General features: G+C 38.6%; 1 protein-coding gene across 5 annotated transcripts; it reads left to right on the top strand.

Annotated features, from left to right (window-relative positions):
- The first annotated feature begins 4029 nt into the window (after positions 1-4029).
- Positions 4030-25904, top strand: masp1 (MBL associated serine protease 1). Of its 5 annotated transcripts, none has more exons than XM_046862120.1 (12): positions 4030-4099; positions 5556-5781; positions 7755-7932; positions 8670-8801; positions 15168-15364; positions 17539-17686; positions 18212-18330; positions 19620-19698; positions 22051-22170; positions 22265-22336; positions 23319-23387; positions 25058-25904. In XM_046862120.1, the coding sequence occupies exons 1-12, from the start codon at positions 4086-4088 to the stop codon at positions 25093-25095; spliced, it is 1392 nt and encodes a 463-aa protein (XP_046718076.1). In that variant the 5' UTR covers positions 4030-4085; the 3' UTR covers positions 25096-25904. The 5 variants fall into 5 exon arrangements, with proteins under 5 accessions (XP_046718076.1, XP_046718075.1, XP_046718079.1 ...); XM_046862119.1 differs by having other exon boundaries at positions 24105-25206; XM_046862123.1 differs by lacking the exons at positions 22051-22170; positions 22265-22336; positions 23319-23387; positions 25058-25904 and adding an exon at positions 20304-20726.
- Positions 25905-26763: the final 859 nt, after the last annotated feature.

Here is a 26763-nt window from a genome sequence, read left to right as displayed (position 1 = left end):
TCTGCATTGTTGAGCTGTCTGTGTGAAGGAGGCCATTATTCTCACCAAAGGTGGCGAAGTCCTTAATCTCAGCTATTCCTAGGACAATAAGACCACTGCACGGACAGAGCAGATAGCAAGGCCTTTTAACCTGAGTGCTTACACATACACACACACACACACACTCACACACACATACGTACCCTTGCATTTCACTCGCTTACACTGAACGTCAGCATTTCCGTGTGTGCGTGTGTGTGTGTGTGTGTGTGTGTGTGTGTGTGTGTGTGTGTGTGTGTGTGTGTGTTTAGACAGCCTACATGTTGCTAATCAAACCTGTTCTCAGTCATAGACTCACTCACCGTACAGCAAACATTGTAGATTAAGTGCACATTGTTTTTTATGTGCCACTATTGACAGACATTGTTTGTACACTTGTAGACCGATTAGACCAAACAACACTATATATAGTACTGGGGATTACCAGATAGCAATAGACGGCGCTGAACGTGTGACGGAAACGTGATTTATTCCAGTCAGGTCACTCGTAACTGATAATTAGTTGTCGAAAATTATCTCTGTATGTACGATTACTTATATGCTTATGAATAATGCATTGGAAATGATGTGCTAATGAAGCGATTGACAGCTTTTAGATCGAAATAAAAGACAATTTATTTCATTTAATTGATACGTGCAAGTGTGCATGTACATTCCAAGCAGATTTGAAATGCAACTGTACGAAACACAAAGCATTGCGTGTTAATTGAGTTTTATGGCACTATGGACTATCGCCAAGCTGCCACTCTTGGGCCCTTGAGCAAGGCCCTTAATACTCTGTGCTCTAGGGGCACTGTATCGTGGCTGACCCTGCGCTCTGACCCCAGCTTCAGAGGAATATGCAAAGAAAGAATTTCACTGAGCTTTAATGTAGTTCAGTATCTCACACTCTTTAGGTTAGTGGAGATTGAGGGATGGTGTATCAAGGAAGTGGTAGCTTATCGGATAAAACTTCTGACTGAAAGGTTGTGAGTTTATATCCCAGCACCCCCAAGCTGTATCTCCTGGGTCCTTAAACGAGGCCCAGATGATCGTCAGTCGATCTGTAATAGGGTGATTGCAATTGATGTATTGTATATGACAAGCATTTTCTTTTTATTCCTCATGATACTATGTATTTTACAATGAACAAGGAGAACTTATGAAAAAGGGAAAATGTGGGCACTTCCTGTTGACTCTCCGGATTGTTGTAATATGTTAGAAATCAATCTACATATCACATTTGGTCACATATTATTAGTCAGTTTTTATTTAAATAGCCTTGTTTCAACCAGTTGACAACCCAAAGAAATATACTAATGTAATATGTATATAATAAAAAATAATAATAGGATTAGGAGACCATTAGTTTTTATGGTTCAATGTTATAACATTTTAGTATCTATTAAGCTGCCCTCCCCCACCCCCAAAAAAAATATTTTAATCCAAAAACCTGTAGCACGATTGCGTTTGGAGTTCACAAGCCTAACATCGCCCTCTAGTGGTTGGATAGTAGACGTCGACGCTAGACTTTGGTTATACTGAAATTGCCTGTTTGTAACACACCACATAGAAACCTGATGTTTTCTGCTTTAATACAGTCATGAAAAGGAACAAGCAGACTTTCTGGACAAGTTTTGCTGATCATCAATGAGGTTTTTTTTATATAAATAATCAAATCCTTAGGATTAAAAACTCTGGACATTATTTCTTCAATGAGGAACCGTTGTTAAAACTATTGTAGATCCTCGCTCATTCTCGCTTTCAGTTAATAGTACCGCATATGCCATGAGACACTCTCGGCATGCACAGCATTCCGCTGATAAGCCAATTAACATTTTTGTCCTGTCTCTCCAGTGGAGGCGACTGCAGGCAATGACGGATCATCAAAATGAAAAGGCTTTTGAAGGTCTAAACTGCTGCTTGCAAGATGTCAAGCATTAATCTTGACTCAGGGGGGTAAAAAAAAAGACTTCAGACAGCATCTGTCATCATCAAGGAGGCTACTGTAGGATTTTAGTGGGGCTGCTCAGGGCATAGATGATGGCTTTATTTGAAAGCTGATCTAGGTGGGGTCTCCTTGGCCAAACTATGTGTGTTATTTGAATTGGATGCGTTACTACCTTGCATGCAGAGACATTCAGCAAAAAGTCATAGAGTGACCTTATTACATAGACCCATACTCTTGCCTTCAAAAGTGGGAGAATTGCATGCTTATCCAGTAAGTTTGGCTTGATCTCAGGAAGTTATCACATACATTCAGGATCCATGCTATGATAATATATGGATCAGAGAGTAGAAATTACCAGAGATCAGTCTGTGATGGATGGTATCACCATGGCATGCAAGTGGGCCTCTCTAGAAGTGTGAAGCATCGTGTTGCTCTGTAATTTCATAGAAACCCAAGCCATTGATGCGAAACACTCCTTGGCTGCACAGAGTGGCCCCCAATCAAAGAGAACCCATCCAGAGGCTGGGCACCAGGATAAACAGGCAGATCCAAAAATCCATGTTTAAATCCAATTTTAACACCCTGCTATAATTGTAACATCACCCCCCTCTAGTGGTGAACAGTGAAATATTCCTATCATGTCAACAAACCTTTTAAGTTTGGATATATTTCTCATATTTAGATTATATTCACCTTTGGCCTTATGCTATGTTGTGGATGCAGCTGTGGTTATAAAAGACTGGATAACCACCAGTTTTATTGCAATTTGTTTCAATTTGGTGGAATATTTAAACAAAGTAGATTTTCTTACCAAAAGAAGAAACGAATGGAAAAGATAGGGAAAAACTGCCCACAAGTCCAGCAACTGTGGCATGAATGTTTTCATGTTGCCCTAATTAACTAAGATCAAAAATTATATATATTTTTTTATTTTAGATTCAATTTATTGTTTGCTTGTTTTTTAAATATTATTAATGAGAAAAAGAAATAGTCCCCATAGGATAACCTTGACAGGCAAAAAAAATAAATAAATGGCAGAAAATCTGAAGAAATGACTAGTTTGCGAATATATATTGTTAAAATTCTTTACAATTTTTTTTGCTTTATGTCTAAAATGCTAATAGAAATTTGTGTTTTTTTAATATAGTTATTAGAGGGAGGCCCTCAGGGCCAGCAAAGCCATCTCTGCTGACCTATGTTTTCAGCCATCACATTACATGTTGCCGAAGTCAAAGGTAAAGTATATATAGAGGAAAATTCACAGAAAAAAAATGCACAAAACTGATTAATTTTATGAGGTTAATATTGATGCTTGAGATCTTGTATGCGGGCAGTGGAGTTGTGGCTACAGTGAAAGGAGACTTGTTGTGTTATAAAAGTGTTTCTTACTTCACTAATGTCATTCATTTTTACTGTATGAGGTAAGAAAATAAATGAGTAGACAAGTAGAGACTCGCCATCTAAGTCGGCCATGTTGGTTGCGGGAAACTTTAGCTGATCGTGACCTGACGTGACAAAACTAGCGTTGAAACTAGCAACTTTTTCCAGCAGACGTTAGTGAGTCTCATACCGTTCATATGAACTTGCTCGGTTTTTAACACCTATTAAAGCATTTTGTTGCATTTCTTCATTAGTCTGCATGCGATGTGGAAAATAAAGCGTTTTGGAAATGATTCATTGTTCATTCATTGCAAATCAACTTGGTGATAATTTATTAATAATGATAATAATAATAATAATAATAATAATAATAATAATAATAATAATAATAATAATAGATTTAATCGATTCAAGTTTATTCTAAATTGAAAACAAATCCCTTTCTGTTTTCTTATATGCAAATGATCCGGACAAAAAGTCAAAGGATATGCAAATGAGCGCATTTGTGACGACATAAAATCCCTATTTCTTTTTGCTACGACATATTTTTGATTTGAATATTTAATGATGAATAAACGTTATGTGTAATATTGTAACAAATTTGAAATCAGTAGTGATCAGACTTTTTTTCCCGCTCTGGGTGCGTGCGTGCGTGCGTGCGTGCGTGTGTGCGTGTGTGTGTGTGTGTGTGTGCGTGCGTGCGCGTGCACGAATCTCACTTTCCACATTGCAGTTCATGGATCTAACACGGTAAAGAAGCGCTAAACTTTTATTATTATTATTATTATTATTATTATTAGTAGTAGTAGTAGTAGTAGTAGTAGTATTTGTATTTACTCGTGTTGGTGGTATTTGGGTTGTTCAGACTGGATTTGATCAGTTTGGGTGAACATTAAAGAGAAAAACGCGCGTTCTGTACAGTGGAGTGGGTTCAGTTATTCCAGGGGAACAGGCTGCATGTGAATTAATGTGAATTATTTAATAACAATGCATCTAAAAAGGACCAGAATAATATATTATTATGAATTATTTATAATTGTAAAATTTTATTACAAACGTGTTTTTGTTACAAAGGATTGTAATTCCAATATTATTATTATTATCATTATTATTATCATTATTATTATTATTATTATTATTATTATTTTTTTTTTTTTTTTATTATTACTAGTAGTAGTTGCTGTTGGTGTTGTGGTGCTGCTACTACTACTACTACTAAAAAATAAAATAATAATAATAATAATAATAATAATAATAATAATAATAATAATAATAATAATGATGAGGATGCAGATTTTTTTATTATTGTTATTGCGTTTTATTATTGGCCAGATTGATGATGATGATGAGAAGGAGGAGGAGGATGAGTAGTACTAGTATTAGTAAAAGTAGTAGGAGGGGTGGTATTGTTATTGACATTGTGGTACTACTACTGTGATGATGATGATGATGACGAGGATGAATAGTAGTAGTAGAAGAGATGGTATTGATGTTGATGTTGTGGTATAGCTACTACTACTACTCCTACTACTACTAATAATAATAATAATAATAATGCACTATTTAAATTATTGGCCAGATTGATGATGATGATGATGATGATGACAACAATCATAAGTAGTAGCAGTTGTTGTATAAAACAGCAACACTAAAACTACTACTACTAGTAATAATAATAAGGGAAATTTATTTGTATTTATTGTTATTGCTGACTTTTATTACTAGCCAGACTGATGATTTTTATCCTATTATTGCTATTTTATTTTTAGTATTATTAGTAGCAATAGTTTAGTTACTGGTGTTGCAATGATGATGATGAGGAGGATGATGATGAAGGATGATTAGTAGCAGTAGTAGTATTGTTACTGGTGTGAGTGATGATGTTTATTATTGACCTGTTTTTTCCTCTTACTGTTGCTTTTATTATGATTATTGTTATTGCGGTTTTTATACTGCTATTAAAAGTTAAGAGCAACTCTAATTATGATTGATATTTACTATTATTGTTGTTGGAATGAAATAAACAAACAAACGATGAATATTGCGTAATTGTGTATGTTAAGCTAAGCGCTTTGTTTTGGAGTTACTGAGGTTTAAATGTGTTCGGGGTCCTGCTGGATTCGGAGGTTTTAGTCGGAATGCTGGACATTAAGCAGGAATATGTGTCGACTGGACAATACAGTAACATTCTCCCGTTTTTATGCAGCATTGTAGCGTCATTGTTTCTCGTGTGTGTGAGCTCAGTGTGGGCCCGAGTGCTCCTGCTGACTGACATGTACGGAACCCTGCATTCGCCTGGCTTTCCCGAGCCGTATCCGAAGGACAGCGAGATACAGTGGAATATCAGTGTTCCGGAAGGATATTGGATCCGCCTTTACTTCGTTCACTTTGACATTGAGCCGTCGTACCTGTGCGAGTATGATTATGTAAAGGTGAGTTCTTTCGGGAAGTCTGCCTCAGAGGAAGCACATGTTGAGGCAGTGTTCTCAGGCAAGCAAGTGTCAAGGTAGCTGTCTCAAAGGAAGAACATGTTAAGGTAGATGTCTCAGAGGTAGCAAGTGTCCATGTAACTGTCTCAGAGGTAGCAAGTGTCTATGTAACTGTCTTAGAGGTAGGAAGTGTCTATGTAGCTGTCTCAGAGGTAGCAAGTGTCCATGTAGCTGTCTCAGAGGTAGCAAGTGTCCATATAGCTGTCTCAGAGGTAGCAAGTGTCCATGTAACTGTCTCAGAGGCAGCAAGTTTTCATGTAGCTGTCTCAGAGGCAGCAGTTGTCCATGTAGCTGTCTCAGAGGTAGCAAGTGTCCATGTAGCTGTCTCAGAGGTAGCAAGTGTCCATGTAGCTGTCTCAGAGGTACCAAGTGTCCATGTAGCTGTCTCAAAGGTACCAAGTGTCCATGTAGCTGTTTTAGAGGTAGCAAGTGTCCATGTAACTGTCTCAGAGGTAGCAAGTGTCCATGTAACTGTCTCAGAGGTAGTTGTCTAAGAGAAAGCACATGTCTAGGTAGCTCTCTCAGAGGTAGCAAGTGTTGATGTGTTTCTCTCAGAGGAACCATAAGTCGATTCAGCTGTCTCAGAGGAAGTACTTGTAAAGGCAGCTTTTTAAGAGGAATCATGTGTCGAGGCAGCTGCTTTAAAGGAAACCCGTTCTCAAAGGTAACACGTCTCTAGATAGCGGTCTCAAATGTAGCAAGTGTCAGTATATCTGTCTCAGAGGATGCACAAGTTAATGTAGCTGCCTCAGAGGTAGCAAGTGTTGATATAGCTGTCTCAGTGGAACCATAAGTCAAGGTAGCTGCCTCAGACAGAGCAGATGTCTAGGTAGCTATCTTAGAGGTAAAAAGTGTCAATATAGCTTTCTCAGAGGTAGCAAATGTTGGTGTAGTTGTCTCAGATTAACCATGAGTCAAGGTCGCTGCCTCAGACAGAGCACATGCCTAGGCAGCTTATTTAAAGGTAGCAAGTGTCTCAGAGGAATTTTGAGCTGAGGTAGCTGCCTCAGAGGGAGTACATGGCAAGGTAGCTGCTCAGAGGAAGCGCTTATCAAGGCAGCTTTATAGAGGCAGCTGTGTTTTACAGGTAACATTTTCCTAGGTAGCTGTAACAATTGTCGATATAGTTGCCTTAGAGGACCACATGCTGAGGTAACTATCTCAGAGTATTGTGTCTCAGCTGTCTTAAAGGATCTAGGTAGTTGTCTCAGAGGAAGCACTTATCAAGGCAATTTTTTGAGAGGAAGCATGTGTCGAGGCAGCCATTTTAGAAGAACCACAAATCGAGGTAGATGTTTTAGAGGAAGCACATATCTAGGTATCTTTCTTTAAGGAACCACAAATCTAGATAAACATTTGTCTGTCAGCTTTCTTAGAGGAGGCACATGTTGAGGTAGCTGTTTTAGAGGAAGAGCATGTCAAGGTACCTGTCGCAAAGGAAGTGCTTAGCAAGTCCAGTTTTTTTAGAGGAAGTATGAATCGAGGCAGCTTTTAAAGAGGAAGCAAATGTCGATGTAATTATACAGTAACAATAAAAAAATACACCAACCTCCCCTCTCAGTGCCCCCACTCTCAAATACTTCTCAAAACAGGTGGAATGACAGTGATTGATGGTGTTATGATAACTCAGTTCACTGTGTGTGTGTGTGTGTGTGTGTGTGTGTCTCAGTTAGCTTCACATGACCCATCGTTCACTGACGCTTAGTGTAAACACCCAAATGAGATAAGGAAAGTCTGCATGTGTGTGTGTGTGTGTGTGTGTGTGTGTGTGTGTGTGTGTGTGTGAGTGTGTGTTTTAAAAGTATCTGATAGAGAAGCTTCTAATATTTTGTATTAAATTTCATTTTTATGTGTATATTGGCATGTGTGTGTGTGTGTGTGTGTGTGTGTGTGTGTGTGTGTGTGTGTGTGTTTAGGTATCCTCAGAGAGCGAGGAGCTAGCAGTTTTTTGTGGAAAAGAGAACACAGACACAGAACGCGTTCCTGCTGACGATGTTATCTTATCACCAGGGAACCTTCTCGGTGTGGCATTTCGCTCCGACTTCTCCAACGAGGAGCATTACTCTGGGTTCGAAGCTCACTACAGTGCAGTGGGTAAAAAGCACAAGCACACACACACACACAAACACACACATGAACACTTTCACATATTAGTCCTCATACTTGTAACTGGATCCAAACTCTTTTTTTATATATAAATCTTACTCAGGATAATCTATCCAAGAAGATCCTAAAAGTAAATTTAATTTCAAAAACTCCTACATTTGAACCTGAATTTGTAGAAGTTACCATGCAAAACAATTTTCCTGCCCCTCTCCCCTCCTCGGATCTCCCCACTTCATCTTGGCCTGCCTCTGGATAGTGTCCTCTTCGATTGAAGGCCACTCTGTGCAGCTGGGGACGGTTTCTCATCAACGCCCTGGGGTTCCATGGAATTCCAAAGTAAGAACAGGAGCTTTGAGGATGGATTTGGATGTAGTTAATGTCAACAGTCTGCTACACTGACTCAGGACTACAGTTTGCTTCTGATCACCATCACTGCACCTCAACATCGGTTATCTGTAATAAATGGACATTCGGTGCAACCCAGATGAGGATGAGTCTGGTTCCTCTCAAGGTTTCTTCCTTATGCCGTCTCGGGGAGTTTTTTCTTCACCTCAGTCGCTCGTTCATCCAGGACAAACTTACTAATAAAGAACATGTTCATTTTTTATCACCACATTATCTGTGTAAAGCTGCTTTGAGATGTTCATTGTTAAAAGCGCTATACAAATAAAAATGAACTGAATTGATTGATCAAGTCTGCTTTGTTCTTTCTTGGTTGTCCACAGATATCGATGAGTGTAGAGAAAAAAATGATGAAGTCGGGGCCTGTGATCACTATTGCCATAACTACATTGGCGGCTACTACTGCTCCTGTCGATATGGACACCAGCTTCATTCCGACAACCGCACATGCAAAGGTAAAGTCAAAAAGCTTATTGTCATTTGTACCATATTTAGCTGACGCAGTACACAGTGAAATGAAAGTTCTTCCAGAACCTCTGTGCTACATAAAACATCCATAAAGCTACATGAGAGAACACAGAGCTAAGGACTAAAGTCAGTTGTCCTCGCCAGACCTGGTGCAAACAGTGCAACACAAGACAGTGTAGGACAAATACACAATAGCAAAATAGCACCGCCAGTAAACCTACTGTGTATTATAGACAGTTATAAAGTAAATGTAATTTATTACTGTACTAAGGTAGCTTTATTCACGTTTGAATAAAGGTTTATTTCCATTTGTGTAGACTCTGACTTTAGCATAACTACTTTTCAAACTACATTTTGCGCAATCATTGTTTGATTGGCGCTTGTTCCCTGGTGGTCTAGTGGTTAGGATGCGGCGCGCTCACCGCTGGGGCCCGGTTCGATCCCCGGTCAGGGAACCAACCCTAGCCACTTTCAGTGCCGGTCTGAAGCCCGGATAAATTGGGGAGGGTTGCGTTAGGAAGGGCATCCAGCATAGAAACATGTGCCAAATCAAACGTGCGGAGGATCCGCTGTGGCAACCCCTAATGGGAGAAGCCAAAAGAAACTTTTTATTGTTTGATTGGCACTTGGTGGTATCTAAAACAATAAACAATTGAAGCAACGACTGACTTTGTTTTTTTAAGGTTTTGGGCTCATGATAATTTGAATAGAAATGAATCAGTTTTTGACTCATTAAACAATGATTAATTGTGTGTCAACAGTAACATTCGAGTCTTTTTACATAAACTGAGTTGATTAAGCAAAAAAGTCTTGTGACAAAATTGTTTTTAATTATAGATATAAAAAAATCATAGTACTTTGGTATCTCTGCTTTAACTTTAGTACATGGCTTGTGTACTTCTTCCTCCTCTGGGTATATAGAATGTAGCTTTCTTGTTTTCTTTTAAAATCCAGATGCCCTTTTGAGTGCTCAAGACTGAAGTAAAAATGTTGGTGCATTTTAATAAAACATCCAAGGAGTAGAAGTTCTGGAGGGCAGAAATGCCTTGGTAAGGGGAAGAGCAGATTGATTTGATCTGACAGGCAAATAATCACTCTTTACAATCTTGTTAAATTGAAAAGCATCTCAAGAATGCAACAATACAGTATGTCAAACCTCGAGGCAGGAAGACTTTAAGAATAGAAGGTTCCACTACCGTTTAGTCAAGAAAAAGATGTGATGGATAAATGGGGGAGAAGTTCAAAATGGACTGTGGAATGGAATGGAAGTGTTCTAGTGGCAAGTGTGTTTCAGCCATTTTTTAATGAGTAATTTCGAATACCATTGGCTTAGATGTTTTCATTTTTTTTAATCCTTCTTTGTTTCGATAGCAATGCCAACAGCTTACAAGAACAAAGCCTATAAGTGTCTTAACGCAAATACTTCAAGAAATGTTCATGTTTGACCCTGTGGACATTTCAGATTAACAAGCCATGATATCCAGTTGCTCCCACACCAAAGCAACAGAGTGTGTTATGCTGTAATATTTTTTTTAACCAGATTCCTCATCACTTTTACTGATTTAGGGGATGTATAAAATGTATACATGTACAGTACACTGATGCATTGATATGCTTGTATATAAATTACTGGGATTAGCTAGCTATGAACCCAGAGAGACCTTAATTAAATGGGATTAATGGTTGGAAATTCCTAAACAGAGTTGTAGGAGGAATAGTGCAAAGAGTAACGGATGATTGGAAATTAGTGCTTTACAAGGGAAGAGTGGATGATTGTAACAAAAGGATCAGTTGGAAACAAAAAAAACCCAAACCAGTGTGGGTGATAAGCTTTTTTGGGAGGAGGTAGCTCAGGGGTTAAGATGTGGGCCTCCTGATTATAGTTTTTCTCAGTTGCTTAGAAGCGTTTCTTAGATCAGGAATGAAATTCTCAAAACTACTTGTTCAACCTCCACATCATTTAGTCATTTTGTGCTCATCATGAAAACATCAAATTTGCGAATGCTTTGGTACATCCTTTAATTGATTGTGTACAGTTTGTTTGCTGTTTCCTACATGATCAGTTGTTTATGTTCATGTTGATCAAAATATATGATACTGGTCCCACCTGAATAGTTTTAACCCCCAAATCATCTCAGCATCAATTCATTGTATAAGTCGCTGAATGCAAAATGGTTAAACCAGTTGTCATCATCTGTCATCTTACATTTCTATCCAACTTTTTTTATGTATAAATGTTTTGAATTGATGAATTGTGATGAATCTTGATTGTCACTAATGAAGGCGTGTGAATGGCATCTGATCAACCGATAATCGATTTAAATTCTCTAAAACAGGTCAAAGGTGAATCTTGCGAACCTTCAATTGGAGAGTGAATACAGACAGAGCAAAACAGAATTATACATTCTGAAAATAGATGAACAACTAAGAAACAACAAACACTTATAGTACAGTAAAGGTGTGAATCCTGTCTGGTCTCATGCAATCAATAAAAATCAAATATACAATCAAATAAATGAATTTGTGCTGCTGAAATTCATAAATGTCAACAAAAGGAAGTTAAATTTTGTGCATTTTCAGTCCCTGTGATCCAAACCATAGTTTCTCTCAAGAAATACTGAAACTGTGCACCATCATACTGAGAACATGACTAAACATTTTGACGATGTTGCTTATGTAAAATGACAAAAGGATTTCTGATTTGAATAAGATGTTCATTGACACAAATACTTACTTTTGTGAGATGAACTAAGGATTTTGAGAAAGGTTCAGGCTTTTGCAAGGAATCCAGTGTGTTGTGCTGTTTGTACACATTGTTTAGAGAAATGCACTTGCATATATTAAGCATGATTCGAGAAATGCTTCAAAGCAACTAAGAAAAACTGTAGAAGGTCATGGGTTCACAATCCAAGCCCCACCAATTTTCCACTATTGGGCCCTTAAGCAAGACCCTCAAGTGCTCAGTTGTATAAGAAATATATTCTGGATAAGGACATATGTCAAACGGCATGAATGTAAATTCAATTCAATTCAATTTATTTTCATTTGTGTAGCGCTTTTAACAATGAACATTGTCTCAAAGCAGCTTTATACAGATAAAATGGAAGGTCAGCTTTTCCTATGAAAGCTGGGGTGTCCTTTATTTGTAGAATTTAAAGCAAGTTGTTGTGCTTTTTCCATTAAAAGTGTTCCACTATCATTAAAAAATGGTGGAAAGACTTCTAATTTATATTTATGTGTCTTTCTGCAGGGTAGATCGTGTGTCTGTTTTATGTCCACGCTTTGGCCCTCCGGTATCCTGATCATATCTGAAAGATAAATGGCAAATATTTACATTTGAGCTGCCAGGGAAATCTGAGAAATGCTTGTGAACCCTAGAGTGTTACAGTTTTTCTCAGTTGCTTTGGAGCGTTTCTTAGATCAGAAATGAAATTCTCAAAACTAATTGTTCAACCTCCACATCATGGAGTCACTTGTGCGGATCATAAAAGCAATTTCTCTTTGCTTTGAACAAATTGGGAATGCTTTGGTACATTCATTTAATTGAATATGTAAAATTGTCTTCTGTTTCCTACATTATATATTTTTTATTTTATGCCGATTAAAATATATGATACTGGCTCTTACCTAAATAGTCTTAACCCCTAAAACATGTAGGTATCAGTTCATTGTATAAATTGTTGAATGCAAAATGGTTGAACCAGTTGTTATAATCTGTCAAGCTTCAATTTGTATTAAACTTCTTTTTCTAAATGTGTTTTGAATTGATCAATTCTGCAGATAAATCTTGAATTTCACTATTACAGCGTTTACGGCATCAGATCAACCAATGATCGACTAGTTCTCTAAAATAGGTCAAATGTGAATCTTGTGACCTTTCATTTGGTGGGAGTATACAGACGGAGCAAAACACAGAGTTACAATTTCTGAAAGTGGATGAACACAAAGGAAATGAACAAACACTGGTACAGTACAGGGAATGCCATCCGGTCTCTTCCAATCAGTATCCCATATACATTAATATGTACATTTGTGCTGTTGAAATTTAGCCTTGTGCATTTTCACTCATTGTAAATCAAACCGTAGTTTTCATCAGGAAAAACTGAAACTGTGCGCCGTCATATTGAAAACATGACTGAACATTTTGACGATCTTGTTTGTGAACAATAACAAAAGAATTTGTTATACTGATGGGAATGACATGTTCATTGACACACGTACTTACTTTTGAGAGATGAAGGGATTTTGAGAAAAGTACAGGCTTTTGCAGGTAATTTAATGTATATGCTGTTTGTACTAATTGTTTTGAGAAATGCATTTACTGGTTTGCAAAAATATATATAAAGGATAATTCAAAAAATGCTCTAAAGCAACTGGAAAATCTGTAATACTGGCACAGGAGACTGAAAAGTTAAATCCTTGAAAAAAAAAAAAAAAGCCTTTGCAAAAGAAATGTTTTTGAGTAATAATAATCAGACAAAATAAACACATGTAGGTTGTATGTGTTTTCTGCTTGCAACTACCTTAATTTGTCATTATCATGTATTTAGAGTTATCTATCTTTGGGGCCAATGGCTTCTAAAGGTGCATATGCTGAAAAACTTGAAAAAAACTTCAGTTGCAAGACAACTTCAGTTTTGCAAAACAATACAATAAGGCAGTATCAGAATCTCCAAAATCAATTTGCTGGCAAATTTGGCTGACCAGCTTCACCAGACCCGAAGCTGTGCACATGCCTGGCCAAACTCCAGATCAGTTTATTTGGAATGCGTACCAAAAAACAGAAGCAGATCTATTTGTTAACAGACAGCTCACTGTGCAAAGTTGTTAACAAACAGGCTTTGGCCTGTGATACAATGGTGCAAAACTGGCCACTGTCATAGCTTCTCTGCTAGCGTGATTCTGGCAGAACAGACTCTTCAGACCGGATATGCTGTCCTAGATTCATGGGTCACTGTGGCACAGCAGAACAACAATGCTTGAAATAACAATCATAGCCTCTGGGATTGACCCCAGCAGACTGGTATGTTGACAGGGGGTCAGACATATTCTTATGCTTTATATTTGCTCCATTTGTGTGCAAGCAAGAGTGCTATATTGTCTGTCTGGATTTCAGAGAAATACACTCGTCAGACCAGACCCACTGTCCCAGATGCATAGGTCACTGTTTGTTGTCAGCAGACAATTCTGGCAGAATAGACCAATTAGACGAGACCTGCTGTATATATCTTGTAGCACAGTAGACCACAGTGCTTGGAATAACAGACCTAGCCCTTAGGGAGGGACCCCAGGAGACTGGCATGCTGACAAGTGGTCAGACATATTCCTATGCTCTAAATTTGCTCAATTTGTGTGCAAGCAAGGGTGCTGTAGCATGGTTCTGACAGAATTGACCAATCAGACCAGACCTGCTGTTGAGATATATGGGTTACTTCTTGTGGCACATCAGACCACAGTGCCTAAAATAACAGTCTTAGTCTTTGGGAAGGACCCCAGCAGTTTCTTGACAAGGGGTCAGACATATTCTTATGGTCTATATTTGTTCCATTTGTGTGCAGGCAAGGGTGATGTAGGGAGATTCTGGGGAAATACATACATCAGACCAGACCCACTGCCCCAGATTCAACTTAAGTTTTACAACTTAAAATAATACCATAAGGAAGGGACCCCAGCAACCTGGTATGTCCTTATTAGGTTTGACAATTTTTAATGCTTAATCTAGTCTGTATACAAGCAAGAATACTGTAGCATGATTCTGGCAAAATAGGCCAATCAGACCAGATCTGCTGTCGAGATATATAGGTTACTTCTTGTGGCACATCTGACCACAGTGCTTAAAATAACAGAGCTAACTCTTTGGGAGGTAGCCCAGTAGACTGGTATGTTGTCAAGGGGTCAGACATATTCTTATGCTCTAGATTGCCCCATTTGTGTGCAAGCAAGAGGAAGCCTCAGCTTCTGATAGCCTCAGATTTATTTTCTTAACTGATCGGAGTGGCACACTATGTAGTCTTCTACTGTTCTTGTCCACCTGCTTTATTGTGAAATGTGCTATGCATTCTAAAATGCTTTTCAGCTTATCATAGTGGTAAAGAGTGCAAATTTAAGTTTCTTTACCCTTAGTGTCTGTTTGAACCAGTCTAGTCAGTTTCTTTTGACCTCTCAGACCAACATGCCATAATAACCACATACTTTTTTGTGTTGGTTTGTTAATTTGTTTGTGTTTTTGATACATTCTGCAAACTGTTGAGATCGCTTTTCATGAAAATCCAAAGATATTAGAAACGCATGAAAAATCAGTCATAAACAACCATGCACAATCGCGTTTAAATTTTGTTTGTGTGTGTCCTTAGTGGAATGCAGTGACAGTGTGTACACTGAGGGTTCCGGAGTGATTGCCAGTGCAGATTTTCCCAAGGCGTACCCTAAAAGCTCTGACTGCCTCTACCGAATCAGACTGGAGAAGGGCTTCTCGGTCACACTGGATTTCGATGCTACCTTTGACATTGAAGATCACCCCGATGTCACCTGCCCCTATGACCACGTTAAGGTGAGGAGGACGAGGCATGTCAAAGCTACCATATGTAACAAATGTGGGTTTTTATCTATGGATCCAAAAACCATAGTGGTTTGGGGGTGGCACCATTTGGTTGCCATGGTAAGGACTCAAGACTCAAGACTGCTGTTTTGAAACAAGTGAAGGCGTGATGCTAGAGAAAATTAATTTAAAGGTCAATGAACTGCAAGCTTTATGATGTTACCAAGTACATAGTAGCTTTACATGATTACGAACGTGAGGTCAAGAGGCCTGGGGTGTAAGCATTCTAATTCATCCCAATAGGGTTAAGATCAGAGCTCTTCCAGATCTTCCACTTCATGTAAGCATATCTTCACGGAGCTGGATTTTTGCACATTGGTATTGTCATGCTAGACTCTCCTAGTTAATGTGAAAGGAAAATGGAATGCTAGTGCATCCAAAGACCTCATACAATTGTGTACCTCCAATGTTGTAATAAATGTTTGTGAAGAGCAATATATGGCTGGAAAAGTCAGGTATCCCAATGCTAGTTTATGCTATCAAGCAAGCATTGTGTCTTTAGAGTTATCCTAAAGGTAGGAGGATTTTGTAATATTTCTTTTCATCTGTCAATTTTAAACCAAAGAAATAGAAATTATACGATATAGTTATATACAGTCCGGTCCATAAGTATTTACACAATATGTGCACCGCCAAAATGGATTTGGATTGCAGCAGTCAATATGTAAATGAGATATATATTATGTAGTTCCTCCATTTTCACAGGTTTAAAAGCAAACCATATCATTTTACGATGTAAGTGAGCATCTGTAGATGTTGGCAAACTCCCTAAATGTTCCCCAAAAAATCTGGAAAATGCACATTCCAAGGCATTGCACAAGCTTTTCCACAAATGCAATATGAGTGCCTCCTCACCCTTTTTAGACTAACGGTATCAAATATGAGGTCAAATACAAAGGAAAATAAGACTGCTCCAGCAGAGACTTAAGATTCAGGCAACACAAGCAATTTGAAGATGGATTTGGACTGCAGTTAATATTACCACTCTACTACAAAGGCTCAGAACCACAGTTTGCATTTAAGTACCCATCACTGCATACTTTAATAGTGATATAACTGTAATGAATCAACATTCGGTGCCACGCAGATAAGTCTGGTTCTTCTCAAGGTTTCTTTCTCATGCCATCTCAGAGAGTTTTTCCTTGCCGCAGTCGCCAATGGCTCAATCATTGGGGATAAACTTACTATACTTACTAAACTATAAGGAACAAACCTATAGATTCTTTTATTACCACTTTATCTCTGTTAGGTGGCTTTAAAACAATGTCCAATGTAATAAAAGGCTCTAGAAAAAAAATTTATTGACTTGAGCAGAAGTGAGAAAAGTGAACAGAATCTCATTGACTTAAAGAAACAGTTTGTTATCAAGAAGTATTCCAGATGTAGCTACATGTGACAATGGGCTGTATACATGGCCACACAAGAGTTAAATAGATTATCTTCTAAGCCTGAATCAACTTGTTGAAGCTGCTGTAAAGTCTAAGACTTGCTTGCAACCTCCACCTTATTTTTCTAAAGATCTTGATTTGAACTGACTGTATTCATTGTGATTGATGTGAGGTCATGAAAGTGGGAGTTGGTGGCTCAGTGGTTAAAGCTCTGGGTTACTGATTAGAAGGTCAGGAGTTCAAGCTGCCATCAGTGGACCCTTGAGGAAGGCTCTTAACTTTCTCTGCTCCAGGGGTGCTGTATCATTTATAATTCTCTGCTCTGACCCCAACAAGCTAACAAGCTAGGATATGTGGAGAAAGAATTTAACTGTGCTGTTACTTGACAAGTAAAAGCCTCTTTCTTTTTGTTTTGTGACTTTTAAGCACTGCACTTGTGCAAACTTGCTTTGCAAAACACTAACACAAGGTTATGGGTTAGCTAACTAGCTCACACTGATGTGTACACACCAGTGTGTAAACACTTTAGCATACATTAGCAGGTACAACTAAATTTGTTGTTGGAAGAACTGACACAATGTCGTCTATAGATGGCGCCAAAGTCTATGCATGTTTAGGAAAATACTCATTATGAATATTAAATGCTGCCCTAGATGCCATTTACGTGATTAATGCTACTAATGATGATGATGATAATGATCCTAACATTCTATGATTTTTTTTTTTTTTTTTTTGTAGATTCAGGCAGGAGAGAAAGTTTTTGGCCCGTTCTGCGGAGACAGATCACCTGGAAGGATCCAGACAGGAAGCAATGTTGTGAACATCTTGTTTCACAGTGATAACTCAGGAGAGAACTTGGGCTGGAAGCTCACCTACACTTCTACAGGTAAAGATTCTTGACAGTAGAAGCTGATTCTGAACCCGAGAATGAAAATATTCATTTGTTATTAGTACTAACAAATGGAAGCAACCTAAACAATTGTAGGTAAGACACAGAAGTGGCTATGTGGTATTCATACAATAAAAGTCCTCTATATCTGCACTATCTACACTTTTAAGTTCATTTTCGAAATGATGTTAGTAAAGTCAGGTACTGATGTAGGTGAGATGAGGAGGCATGGGGTGCAGCCATCATTCCAGTTCATCCCAAAGATGTTCAATAGGGTTGGAAGTCTATAGCAGGAGATCTTCATGGAAAGCATATCTTCATAGAGCTGGCTTTCTACACAGGGGCATTATTATGCTGGAACAGGTTTGGGTACAATTGAAAAATTCAAGCTTCTGCAGCGACGTCCTATACAATTGTGTGTAAGAATCACGTGTGGCCGGAAAAGTTATGTGCCCCAATACTTTTGTCTTGGTTTTTTTTTTAGAATTAAATTTATATTTTTTTTTGTTGTATTTTTCCTAGGCAGCGAATGTGCAGTTCTTCTGCCTCCACCTAATGGTCAATTGGAGCCATTACAGCCTAAATACTTCTTCAAAGAGCACATCACGGTGACTTGTGACACTGGCTACTCGTTAGTAAAGGTGATGATACAAATGTCAAATAAATAGATAAATAAATAAATATACACATATTTGTAAAATATTTATAAAAATTGCCTATAGATAATTTTACGTCTCTGTTTTTTTATTCACTTTGGTGCGGTTTCCTACATTAAACCCCCCTTCCCCATTCTTTGCTGATAAATAAAGAGATGCGGCAGGGCTTTACTCCTTTCTCAATGATCACATCAGTAGGAGCCTTTTTCGACCACCAATCTCACAATCGAATCTTCGCAGAGGTGCTATGAAATGAAGATTGTGCCATTTCCTTTATATGGGGGTGCTCGATGTCTGATTTTACATAGAACTACCGTTTTTTTACCACTTTTTTACTCAAGATAAAGTAAAGAAGTTCGGGCTCTGACATGTACTTAAGTACAAAGTAGCCATTACATAAATAGACATTCGGTGCAACCCAGATGAGGATGGGTTTCCTTTTGAGTCTGGTTCCTCTCTAGGTTTCTTTCTTATGCCATCTCAGGGAGTTTTTCCTTGCCACAGACTTACAAACTTACCACATTATCTGTGTAAAGCTGCTTTTAGACAATGTTCATTGTTAAAAGCGCCAACACAAATAAAAAATGAATTGAATTAAATAGAACTACTACCTGTTTTAGTGTCACGCTGGTAACTGGACCTCACGTCATATGAATATATAAAAACAAAAACAAATTTAAATTGTTACATAATGAATGTATCCAAGCAGAGAAAAGATGATGGTGATCAGGAATGTTCTTAGTCATCCACGTTAACTCAATTCAATGTATTTTTATTTGTATTGCGCTTTTAACAATGAACATTGTCTCAAAGCAGCTTCACACAGATAATGTGGTGATAAAAATTCATATGTTCTTTGTAAGTGTAAGTTTTCCCTGATGAGTGAGCCGGTGGCGACTGTGGGGAGGTAAAACCGCCCGAGATGGCATAAGGAGGAAACCTTGAAAGGAACCCCATCCTCATCTGGGTTGCACCGAATGTCTATTTATAGCTGATAAACGATGTTGTGGGGTGCAGTGATGGTGATCAGAAGCAAACTGTAGTCCTGAGTCAGTGTAGCAGACTGTTGACACTAACAACAGTACCACTGTTGGCTTCTGCTTTGCTAATTGTTAGCTGTGGTGTGTGAGAGGAATTGATACACCAGTGGTAGATTAAAAAAGCAGCGCGATGAGAGGAAACAGGTTGATGGACTGAAAAGGTTGTGCAGTGAAAAGAAAAATATTAAGTTTAAAGCGAAATATAGACTTGTTCATGCTCTGACTGTTTCTCAGGAAAGAGAGGAGTTTGAGCATTACCAGATAGAGTGCCAAGCAGATGGAAACTGGAGCAGCCATCTACCAGTCTGTCAAAGTAAGCAATCTGCATGGTTTTGTGTGTATGGAGTCTGTTGGCTTTGTGTTCTGTATTATATCTGCAGTGTTACTAGAAGTAACAAGTGTTTAGTGGACTTCTGAATAACGTTGTGTAGAGCTGTTAATAATCGCTGCTTCATTCAACCACAAACTTTCACTGAATTTCTTGCTAATTATTGTCCTGACTGCTCTTTTTTAGTTAAACCATTTCCAGATTGCACTATATTGCCAAAAGTATTGGGTCACCTGACCTTTCCTGCTATATATGGTTCTTTTCCAAACTGTTACCACAAACCAGAGGCTCTCAATTGTACGGGACGTCTTCAGATGGCGCTATAATACAATTTAGCATTCACTTGAACTTGGAAACTTGTGATATATGATACATGTGGAATTTGAAACATACAAACCTTATAGTCAGGTGTCCACAAACGTTTGTCCATGTAGTATATATAGCAAAGTTTTTGCTAGCTATACATGTCAAAAATGTCTGTCATCTTTCTCACATTTTCCTCAATATATCTTTCTTTTGTTCTTCTCCTCCTTTCTGTTCTCTCTTTCTCTCACCCTGGTTGCCCTTCGTTTCTTTCCACCGCAAAGCAGAAAAGGAATCTCTTCGGCGTCACCGTTCTGTAGTTTAAAATGTTTTTGTTTTTTTGTACATTTGAAAAAGTAAATTCTTGTGGTACATACACCATTTCGAGTCTGGTCTGTTATTTAACCAGGAGAGATCGTTACAATGAAGGTTCTGTTTTAAGCACACGGATATTTACATTTACTATTGACATTCAGCAGGAACCAAAAAATCTGTAATAGTCCAAATGTAATATGTTATAACGCATAATTTAGGGTCACTTTAAGATCAATTGATTGTCAGCCTTCTCCATATGAGTACATGAAACATCAGAGTGGTGTACATTCATTGTTGCCATTAAAGATATACAGTTTCGAGAATACAATCGAACTCCCGGGTGGTGTTTATACACTGATCAGCCATAACATTATAACAGGTGAAGTGAATGACGCTGATTATCTCTTCATCACGGCACCTGTTAGTGGGTGGATATATATTTATTAGGCAGCGAGCGAACATTTTGTCCTCAAAGTTGTGTTAGAAGCAGGAAAAATGGGCGAGCATGAGAATTTGAGCGATGGTTAAATTGCGATGTCTAGACAACTGGGTCAGGGCATCTCCAAAACTGCAGCTCTTGTGAGGTGTTTTAGGTCTGCAGTGGTCAGTATCTATCAAAAGTGATCCAAGGGAGGAACATTGGTGAACCAGCGAGAGGGTCGTGGGCGGCCGAGGCTGGTCCGTGTGGTCCGATCCAACAGACGAGCTCCATTAGTTCAATGCTGTTAATGCACTTATGTTCTGTAGCAAAAGGGGGACCAGGACATAATGTCATGTCTGATCAATGTATATATACATGTACAAGGTCTCCTGTGGACTACCAACTAAGAACATCTGACTTTTCCAACCATATGTGGTTCTTTCACTTAACTTTCAATTTATTTGTACTACGAGACCCAAACCTGTTCCAGCATGTGAGCTCCATGAAGAAATGCTTTACATGGGTTGGAGCGAAAGATCTGCTTTTCTGAACACCTTTAGGGTCAATTGGAACATTGGCACCTTACTTACGTCAGTACCTGGCTTTACTAACGCCCTTGTGGCTAATAGAAATCTAACAAATCTCCACAAACGCACTCCAAAAATCTGGTGGAACATCTTCCCAGAAGAGCGGGGGAGATGCAAATGGAGACTGAACGTGGAATGTGATATTTAAAAAGAAGTACATACAATACCAATTTTATGGTCAGGTTTCTACCAACATTTTCCTGAAGCAATCATTTGCACACAAGTTTCTCCTGGCAAAAAGGTAGAAATAGCTCAGATTGACTTGCAGTAAGGGGAAATATGGCTGCCTGTAAAACTGATCTGATGGACAGAAGTTTCATTTGAAGACATGGACGCAGCAGAAGTACTGCAGGTATGATCCTGGTTCTGTTTTTTTTCTGTCCATGGACTAATTCAAAAAATAATTCCCAAAGCCAATCCCAGTGGTTTTCCTCTTTATGAACGAATGAAATGATCCTTTTGAGAAAATGATCTCGCTAATTCGGGTAGCGGGCTAGCAGACTAACATCTTTTCATCTGGGGTGAATCCATCAAAAGCTTCTAACAAACTCATTGTACACTAAACAATTTTTTTCTGCTTTTATACATGATTAACTTAGTCTTTTTTCCTTTCTTTTTCTCTTTGTTTTTCTTTCTCTTTGTCTTTTGCTTTCTATATGTCTTTCTCTCTATTCCTCTCTGTTCGTCTTTTTTCTCTCTTTCCCTCTCCAGTGATTGATTGTGGTCCGGTCGACGTAACTTTAGGAGACGTGGAGTATACTAACTCCAGCAACAGTACTACATTGGGATCCAGGATCCTCTACAGCTGCAAGAGCTCACCTGGAGAACAGAGTTTGTCTCTCATCATTAGTAGTCACTGAAATGAACAGGAAGTAGTCACAGCCAGACTTTTTTTTTTTACACACTGTTTTCTTACGTCATGCAGGTGCATATATGTGTGACAGGAGCGGTGTGTGGATAAATGAGGATGGAGCCGCAATTAGAACGTGCCGAGCAGGTGAACTTTCTTATGCAGCTTTTTTCTGCTGTTTATTGAACAATGAAAAGCCTACCAAGAGTCTTTTTTTTTTTGAGACATGTGCATGTTCCTGTTGTTTTTGTGGAACACATGAATTGGACTGGAAGAAAGTTCTGTGGAGTCCAAATGTGACATTTTTGTCCCTACCAGAAGAACATGTGTAAGGTGGAGACCATTAGAGATGACGTTAGCAGACTGCATCACCTACACAGTCAAACATGGAGGTGGAAGCTTAATGGTATAGGGTTGTTTCAGAGCAGGGAGGGTTGGAGACTTGTTCCGGAAAATGGAATGAATCCTGAACCAACATGGTTCCCATTCCATACTTCACCATTACACCATGCGATTCCATCTGGACTGCGGCTCATTGGAACCGACTTCACCATACAAGTAAACAGCCGAAGCATACCTCAAAGATCTGTGACTATGAAATGACCTGCCCAGTCACCGCACCTAAATCTTATTGAACTGCTCTGGGATGAACTGGATCGCAAAAAAGGAGTCTCTAACACCTTTGGCGAGTTTTCCAAGAGGTACAGTGGCAAAGTATTTCAGCTTTATGTTTGAAGAAACAAACCGTCCAGATTCCGAGAGCATGTAAAGCTGTTATTCATGCTAAGGGAGGATTTTTCAACGAAAATAAGTTCAACATCTGGACGTTTTATACATTTGTTTGGCCAAAGGAAACCAAACCTTAATCGTTAACATGACCTAGGTTTTGCTTAGAAACAAAAGGAACATGCACGTGTCTCTCAAAAACAATAAAAGTCTGGGGGTTTCCAAACTTTTAAAAATCAATTCCTTCATATTTAACTTGATAAATAAGACACACTGTTGTTGGCACCTCTTACAAACAGTCCAATAAAGACGAAGTGTTTTAGTTTTGAAGTCAGCCTTTTGGTCAATATTTTGCATTTGGTGAACGGTTTTTGAATTAAAATCTGTATCTATGATGGAACAGATCTGGAGAATAGCACACAATCGGATTCGGAATTCCAGCCACCTAGTACAACAGTGAAATCCCAAGCAGGTAAGCTAAAAATATACAAATTTATAGGTATGTATGATTAATCCTTATCGACTCTTGTTTATACTGTATGCATTATACTGTATCACATCGGTGCTGATGTAATGAGGTCATAATGTGATGCATCGATTTAAAAAAGTGCATTGGATACAAGTTATTTGTATCGCACTGCACCGTTTTGAACATATTTGCATCGATTTATTCAAATTCAAATTTTATGTCACATACACATTGATACGGAAAATGCTTTTTACGACTGTCCAACATGTAAACATAAAACAATTGAAATACAGTATAAAAATAAGAAAAGAATAAATAAAGTATAAAGTAAAATAAAGTATATTAAAACTATAGTCTAACAATAAAGTATAAAAATATGGTTAAAAAAAAAAAATATGTAGTGATTACGACATATCACAATGCTACGGAGACTGAGGCGTGCCCTGAGAGTCACATAGAATACAGATTAACATGGCAAACGTAGAGCTGTAACTTCCTGAAGACAGAACAGGAAAAGAACGTCTGGTTTATCATAATGGGGTAAATCGAATCACATCGCATCGGTACCTGCGGTACGTATCATATCGTTGGCTATTCATTGAGATTGCAAAGCCCATCGGCTTTAGTTATGAAGATGCACATCCCTAGTATGCATGATGATTTCCATACAAGCCTATACATGTTGTAATTTTAAGACTGTGTGTATGATTTGTGTGTAAGCATGCGGCGAGGAGTCACGGCCGTTTCCATCACACCAAAAGCGTATCGTGGGTGGACGTGCAGCCTTTCCGGGTCTTTTCCCCTGGCAGGTTTTGTTGTCTGTGGAGGACACATCCCGGGTTCCTACAGCTCGCTGGTTTGGTAGCGGTGCCCTCCTGTCCTCGGCGTGGGTCCTCACGGCTGCTCATGTGCTTCGCAGGCAGCTCAGGGACCACTCGGTTGTCCCCGTGGCCCCTGCACATGTGCAAGCTACGCTGGGGCTCACGGACGTCCGGGATAAAAAGCTTGCCATCAATTGCTCTGTTGAAACGATTATCCTCCACCCAGAATTTGACCCACACAACTACAACAACGACATCGCACTGGTCAAACTCAGCCCGGGGATGGTACTGAATGAGCTGGTGAGGCCTGTTTGTTTGCCCCCACCGTGGGTCAAAGGTCAAACTCGTATGCCCTTGCCGAACACGCTAGGCGTGGTTGCCGGTTGGGGGATCAACATGCCAAATAGCTCTGCCTTGTACAGCGGGGTAACCTTTGACCTCGGAGTTGTCTCGGAGGTGCTGCAGTACGTTAAATTGCCAGTTGTGCCGCAGGACGAGTGCAAAGCCAGCTATTTCTCTCGATCGGCAAGCTACAACATCACCGAGAACATGTTCTGTGCCGGGTTCTATGAAGGAGGACAGGATACGTGTTTAGGGGACAGTGGGGGAGGATTTGTAATAAAGGACCCCTACAGTGGGAGATGGGTAGTGCACGGTCTGGTGTCTTGGGGCGGCCCAGAGGGATGCGGAAGTCGACAGGTGTATGGGGTGTACACCCGAGTGGCAAATTACGCAAATTGGCTGCACAAAACGATGAACACCGAGTGCTGGTGGTGACACATGCAGGCAGACTGTAGGGGGACGGGGTGTTTGTTTCTGAATCATTTAACTTATTCTGTATTTTCATTATAGGTCAACCGATAGTGGATTTTACCGATACCGACACCTAGGTTGGATCTTACTTGCTATAACTGATTAATTAATTAAAGACCATATAAATTAAGACCAAGGAGAAGGTTTATGGATGTGGTGAGAGAAGATATGCTGTGGCGACTCCTAATGGGAGCAGCTAAAAGAAGAAGAAGTTTTTAAAATGGATACTGGATTAAAAAAAGCATAACACTCCATGTAAAACAAAAATAAATAATAAAAATAAATGTAATTTCAATGCTCTGGCCTTTGTGAAGACATTTAAAGATGGCCATTTTAAGCATGACAAATTCGATTTATGTGAAATGGTAATGCTTAAAAGTAAGATTTTATTTTCTATTAACATTAAACGAAGGTAATGAATGATTTAGAAGTATTGTTTATTTGCTAATTTCAACATTTACTAATAATTTTTTTTATTAATTACATTTTCATTTTTATCTGTTAACTTTAGATAATACACTATGAACTAACATAAATGAGGTACGGCACGCAATCTCACGTGCCAAAATGAACAGCACTGTGATTCACCCCAAGAGGCCGCTCTCGTACTGTATAATGACCACCGCAGACACAACCCGGAAAAACTCAGTATGGGTTTCTGCCAATAGTTTCAGCAATAAATTATTCTCTGATTAATCTAAAAAAAATTATTTTTCTATTACTTGCTTTGTATGTTTATTTTTTTACTTAATTGTATAGGGCACAGTTTTCAATATTTATCACTAATGTACAATCTGTGAGCACACACTGTAAGGATTAACAGTCATTTGATTTTTATCTTATTGACTTGCATTTAACCGAAAGAACAATAAAATTAAATGCAAGCTTTGAACTTGACATGAAAATATTTTTCCTAACAGTCAAGACAAAAGCAATGTGAGATGACTAGTGCTCGGGGGCTCAGGAAGGAAGACTGGTAAGAAACAGAGATATGATAGCTCAGTGGGCAAAATGTTGGCCTTCTGATCAAAAGGTTGTACGTTCAAATCCCACTACCACCAATCTGCAGGGCCCTTAACCTTGAGGGTAGATGACAAAAAAAAAAATCTTCTTTTAAATTCTAGATTTACAATTTCTTTTGATTCACTTTGCGATTATACACACACACACACTGCCCTATGTAGACTTCTCTCTTTTGGCTCTAGTCTTTTTCTGTGCCACTCAATGCAACAAAGCGCACACATTAAAAACTAGGTACAGGTACAGGACCCTTACCACTCACTTCCTTTAGCTCCACCCTCCATTTATAACCCAGCGCTCGACCACACCCCTAACTTTCATACAATCTTGAGTACATTGTTCTTGAATGTACCATTGTAATAGACTATAAAGTGTATTGCGTATATTGGACAATCAAGGTATGCATTTTTATGAATAAAATGCTAAACAACATTCATGTAAAGTTTGTACTGGTGTAGGAATAGCAGAAAACAAACCAGGTCAGGTGTTTACTTAAACTTTAACCAAGAAATGCTGGCATTCTTTTATTCATTACAAATAAAATGAGAGAAAGAAAAGCCTGATCAAGCAGATTATATCATGTGACTACATGTGATCACATGATCAATGCATGACCAGCCCTGTATAGAGCTTTGTTAAATTGTGAGAATATACAATATAATATGTTTTATAGAGTATTTTTCCTTCAGATAGGAATATTTTCCTTGTTTATTCTGTCATTCATA

Source organism: Silurus meridionalis, chromosome 12, assembly GCF_014805685.1.
Source record: "Silurus meridionalis isolate SWU-2019-XX chromosome 12, ASM1480568v1, whole genome shotgun sequence".
Classification (NCBI taxonomy): domain Eukaryota; kingdom Metazoa; phylum Chordata; class Actinopteri; order Siluriformes; family Siluridae; genus Silurus; species Silurus meridionalis.
Note: the sequence above shows the minus strand (reverse complement) of the source record. Positions and strands in the feature narration are given on the sequence as shown.